Source organism: Puntigrus tetrazona, chromosome 6, assembly GCF_018831695.1.
Source record: "Puntigrus tetrazona isolate hp1 chromosome 6, ASM1883169v1, whole genome shotgun sequence".
Taxonomy (NCBI): Eukaryota; Metazoa; Chordata; class Actinopteri; order Cypriniformes; family Cyprinidae; genus Puntigrus; species Puntigrus tetrazona.
This window is the reverse complement of record NC_056704.1, coordinates 20,548,817-20,554,601: the sequence shown is the minus strand read 5'-3', so window position 1 is coordinate 20,554,601 and position 5,785 is coordinate 20,548,817. Positions and strand designations below refer to the sequence as shown.

The window sequence follows — 5,785 nt, the reverse complement described above, 5'->3', positions numbered from 1 at the left end:
AAATGTATAATAATTTTTTTTTTTTTTAAATAATACTAACCAAAGCAAACCATTTCCATCACGCTCCTTGGATATATATATATATTAGCAACGATATATTAGCATTATAATATTTTAGAACAACACTCTATATCAAACAATGTTGTGGAATTTCCTTCTCATACATACTGCTTTCAGCTATAGATTCAAAAAAGTCTGCAAAAGTTACTCCACTTTCTATGACCTGAGTGCTAAACTCCTCATTCATAGTACTGAGCTCAGTTTAAGCCACAGCTGGCTCTAATGGAGGAATTATGACATTTTTTAGTAACAACAAAATCCAGCTAAAGTCTAGAGCTCACCAGTACTCCTCTCCTCCAGTCATACATTTCTCATAAACAGGGCCGTCCAGCTCACGCAGGCTGGGGAAGATGACCTCGTGGTGGATGATGATGGTCTTGATGACTTCATTAACATGAGCCTGACAGGCCACAGGGTCCTGACCCTCCGGGATGGGCATCAAAGTGGGTCCAAAACAGATGGCAAGGTTATATGGGTCCATCATGTTCTCGTCGCTGTACTGAGACAGACTAGAGATGAAGAGACGAAAAAGTTCTTAGAGATGATGCAATGCTGCGGGAATTACAAAAACTTTCAAAAACTTTCTCTCTTACTCCTGCTGTCTATTTTAATATATTAATTCATAATTTTGTCCTAGAGAATTCATCTCCATGTACAGTGTATTATCTTTCAGCTCATCTCTCACTGGGAAGTCTCTAGACTGCAAAAGTGAAGTTCAAATGAGTCAGAGCTGCGAGAACCAAGAGCAAATGAAAGCGAGAAAGAAGTCAGAGGGAAAACTCATGATGTGAAATCAAATTCTTTGTTCGGTCTGGGGGAGGGTGGGAACAGGAAGCATCAATAAAAAGCCAGGAGAACAGGACAGGTATAGTACAGTACAGACTGATGGGTTTCTTCTGGCATAAATATCCTCTAAAGCACTCCTTGACAGATGTGGTCATAAATTAGACAAGAATAGTGGGGGCTGCTGAATAGCTCTTTGTAAATATAATGAATGTCTTTGCTTGTGACTGCTGCTATTCATATAAATGGTGATTTACTAGGAGATTTACAGACTAAAGACAGAAATGCTGTGAAGGCAATGTGGTGAAATTACGGATTAGCATCCCACTTTTGAGCATGTATCGTTTGTGACTGCCGGTCAAATAGTTTAAAGAATGCCATGGAAAAAGTTTTGGTGAAATATAAAACTTACTGGTTTAGAAAAGCAAACAGGTATCGCATGACGATGATGATGGTACGAGGAAGGGTGACGATGATCTGCTGGATGTGGTGGGCTCTTTCCGCAGATGATTCAAGCTCTGAAACAAAACGTCGACATATAAATATTTAAACAAATTTAAATGTACATTCAAAATGTACACACCTGCTGGTATTTAATGTTTTATGAATGAAGACCCAAAAAAGCTGCATTAATTTGATCAAAAATACAGTAAAAATTGAAATATTCAAGTAACTATTCTCTATTTAAATATTTACTAGAATGTAATTTTTAGTAGCCATTATTCTAGTCTTCAGTGTTATATGATTTTTCAGAAATCATATTAATATTCTGATTTGGTGCTCGGAAAACATTTCAAATTATTATTGCTGAAAAGATTCATGCTGCTTATTTTGTAAAAACCATGATACTGATACTTTTTTTCAAGATTCTAACAAAAATGAATTATCTGAAACTAATGTTCTATAACATCTAGAAAAATGTTTACTGTAACTTTTATAAACTATAATGCATTCTTGCTGAGTAAAAACAACAACACATAAACTATGTTCTCTTGGCACACACCTTTCCCAAAAACAATATAAGGAACTGACAAATTGCTTTGTACTGTGAAATTGCTAAGATGAAGCCAAGCACCAGTAGAAACATACAACAAATAAAAGCGAACTGTGAAGTAATATCAGGTTTAATCACTCTGGTGACATTTCAACCTATCCTGCAGCTGAAACTCACTGACGGTGGAGATCAAATCCAGAAAGCGCTCCTTAGGGAAAAGAGGGTTTTCCAGTCCTCTGAAATACAGCTTGAGAACACCGGCCACCGAGTTGATATCATGATCGCTCTGATCATCAACCAGTGGGTCCTCACCTGAAATAAATGGTGCAAAAATAGTTATTGTAGGAGAAAAACACACAAAATCCTAATATATAACATAAAGAAAGTTAAGGGTCTACTGCTGTATAACATCTAATAACTGATAACATAAAAGTGTTTTTTGTTTATCTTGCATCCCTTTTTGTAGCTGAAATACGCTCCTCCGATGAACTGAGTAACTTAAAAAGACATGATGACAAATCCAGTAAAGGTTCTGATCAGTTACTCTGGATGTCCAATATCAGTATTACTATTTTAAGAATTTTATTTGTATTATTTACTGTACTATTTCTGGGTGGTAAATATTTCCATGCAAATAGAATGATTTTGATGATGCAATAATCTTAGAAACGGCTTATATAATTTGATACATTATTTGTCAATATCAAAGCCAGGCAGATGATTGTTTATATCTGCAAACATGAGCTAAATGTAGAATCAATTTGTTTCACAGGAAGGCATTTCTAAATGAAAGGCATTTCGGAATCCTGCCACCAAATTTAATTTTCTGATGTTATTTACACCCTCTGCTCAACAATGATGATCTGACGTGCAAGAAAAAACATTTTCACAGTTTGAAAAGTACATAAACAAAAGTAAGGGACCTAACCTCTTTCAAATGAATTTTTAATATCGTTGACTTCGACCTGAGATCCAGGAACTCGGAATATGCCTTGTTGTTGCAGCCCTGGCACAGGAAAATAAAAAGAAGCATGAGTCGAAAACTTGTCAAGGCATGATATTGCATTACTTCCAGTTCAAAACAATATGCGCACAGGAGGAAATGCAACATTTCCATCTAAGAGGTCCTTTTTTTTTGGCACATATGACTTTTGCCAAAGACATTCCAATCATTTTCATTGGATCCCGAGGGAACGCCTATGATCTTAAAGAAATAACCTCAAAGAAAGAGTAGATTAGGTTCTTGTTAACAATCTTCGAGCCAGCAGAGAGAATAGAGTTTATAGCATTATTATTTTCTGCCTTGACATCTATAAAAATTTATAGTCTCTAGCAAAACAACAAATCATCAATCCACAGCATATTTAGCAGCCAAACCAATGTCATTCTCTAAATTCACAGACTTTAGCTTTACCCTGACAGATGGACTTTATATGGAACTATTTCTAAAGTACCACGGGATCACTTAAACTTGCAACAGATGAGTCCTTATTCAAATTAGCATCTGTGTCTCTTTCTGGTTGAGTATGTCGAGCGCTCTCTGAATGATAAGGGGATGTGTTGTTTTTGGAGAGCTCTCTAATGGTTTCCAGTAGCTCCTGAGTCAGCATGTTTATCTGCAATCGATTAGTGACCTTTCCTTGAACCGCTTACCATATAGATTAATGTATCGAATACAGCTCTCCACCACCAGAGGAATGGGTTGACCTGAGTCCTGAAAGACAACAATCATTACAAAATGGCACCGGTTTTAAAGCTGTGGCTGAGATTTAAAGGGACAGTTCACCAAAAAAAATGACAATTCTGCTTAACCACACCTGACTTTCTTCTTCTGGGGAACAAAAAAGAAGAAGAAGTAAAACAAAACTGGACTCAATTAATTTTCATAGTATGGTCAAATACCATTTTTCCAAATATTTTTTGTAAGTCGTGCAGAATTGGAGCATTATTAGCATGAACAAATGGTTACTGAATCATCATTTTTCGTTGATCTGTTCCTTTAAAGGTGCACCTGCTCATTTTTCCCTTATTAAAAAGTAGAATAAAATTCTAAAAATAAAATATTACAAAATCATGTACACTCCTAATAAATCTAATGAAATATGTTGTATCTAACATAGGGCTGGTGGCATCTTAGGGTATCCATGCTGAGATCACATGACCAGCTAAAAATGACTTGCTTTATCTCTGTATAATATTGGACATGGTTTCTTGTGGAATATGAATTTGAATTAAACCAGCTTTTTTTCTGTTATAAAATGTAATCTATTTACCTTTTTTGTATAACTAAACAAATATTTGAAAATTTTTTGTGTATTATTAGATGCTACACTTTTTTAAAATGGGAAAAACTGGTTGGTGCACCTTTAAGTAACAATTTACTGAATACTTTAAAACCAGGAAATATATACACAAAACTTCAAAAATAAGCCTTTTTTCCATTGTTTTAGTAGAAAATAAAGCAAAGCATTAAGCATGTCTGTCCTCAAAGGCATAACACAATAGAAAAAGTTCAGTCAAGGCTGCTAGTGGCAATTCATCTGAAGTTCACTACAGAAAGCTTGTTCGAATTTCTCTTTGAACTTAGTGAAAAGCAGCAATGACGTGTCATTTGTTTAAGCAAAAGTATTACAGCCTTATCTGAAAGGTAAAGACAGTCCATGCCTGGCCCTATTCTACAGTACCTGATTGCGGGTACGAGCATTCCGTCTTCCCCTAGGACACAAAGCAGCGTAGAGCAGAGCAGAAGAGTGAAAGAGGTGAGAAAATCACAGTTAGAAAGGAAGGGACGACAGAATCGCCACAAAGACGACAGTGTCGTGGTGGTGACTGCGTGGAATAGCATTAGCGCGGCTGCTGGAATGGCTAGAGATGCAGTAAAGGGAAGCATGTGGAGAACGTGATACCCTTCGTTTAATTTTCTCTGAAATTTATGGCTTTTTAAACAAAATACTTTAATTCTAAGCGGTAATCGACCACTTAATTGCGTAAATTAAGCATTAAGGCAGTTCCCTACAAGCTAATGGGCCCTGCTGAGTCTCTATTTAGGAAGGAGGGCATCAGCGGCCACCCTTATCATCTGCATCATCGCCACCTGGCGAAAGACGGGAAATTAACAGAAGCAAATAGAGGGTGTGAGCGTATGAGTCAGTGAGGAAAAAAACAGACAGAGCTTCAGCCATCCCTCCAGCCCATCAGGGGGTGCTGTTAGCACCAAAGTCAGTGGGTACCTTAATGAAACTCTCCATATTGCCGTTAAACAGCTTATGGTTATAGATGGAACGAGGCCTTGGTTTCCGCAATTTCTGTGGTTTCGGGGGAAGGGTTGGGGGTCTGAGGAATGGAGATGGGTAGATGGAACAAAACACATATACAAAACACCCTTTATATGACATATTACAGTTTATCAAAAACCTGAAAAACCTACATAGCGAACCCATACCCATCTATTTGACTCTTACTTATGTGTAAGCGGGGAAAACAGTTGATAATGAGGGGCTTAAATCAGCAACAGGCATTAATTGTTGTTCTTTAAAAGATCGTAATTACATCCTAATGCTTTTGACCTCAAATTAACCGATAACAACTGCAGGGAGTTTTCTACTCCCTATAGGACCACTGAATCAGGTCCTTATTGAAACATTTAGCTATGGAAACATAACTGCTGTTTTGACAGACCGGTAAATGAAATCAAAGTCAAACGTGACATGGCTCTGTACTTTGGTTGTAAACGTGAGGGCACAAGCACAAGCTGTTCTTTATATTTGCTTAAAATAATTAATAATTAACAGATACGAGCAATTTGGATGTTTTTCGATGAAACTGCATAGTCATAGAACTTGAACAAAGACCAGTTCTCTTTATTATTTGGACCTGAAACATATTCTATCATGATTGGAAACACGTCTAGCTACACTAGCACAATTTCATGTCAGAGTACCAATATAT

The 5,785-nt window shown here is 36.8% G+C and overlaps 1 protein-coding gene across 1 annotated transcript in view; it reads right to left on the bottom strand.

Annotated features, from left to right (window-relative positions):
- The window catches only part of srgap3 (SLIT-ROBO Rho GTPase activating protein 3), a 128,835-nt gene that overhangs the window by 10,499 nt on the left and 112,551 nt on the right, over window positions 1-5,785 (bottom strand). The window contains exons 12-17 of the mRNA XM_043241662.1: window positions 5,068-5,170; window positions 3,491-3,551; window positions 2,766-2,843; window positions 2,015-2,149; window positions 1,256-1,361; window positions 342-569 (exon numbers count right to left, since the gene is read on the bottom strand). Coding sequence (XP_043097597.1) covers window positions 342-569; window positions 1,256-1,361; window positions 2,015-2,149; window positions 2,766-2,843; window positions 3,491-3,551; window positions 5,068-5,170 — 711 coding nt within the window. The remainder of the gene's footprint in view (window positions 1-341; window positions 570-1,255; window positions 1,362-2,014; window positions 2,150-2,765; window positions 2,844-3,490; window positions 3,552-5,067; window positions 5,171-5,785) is intronic.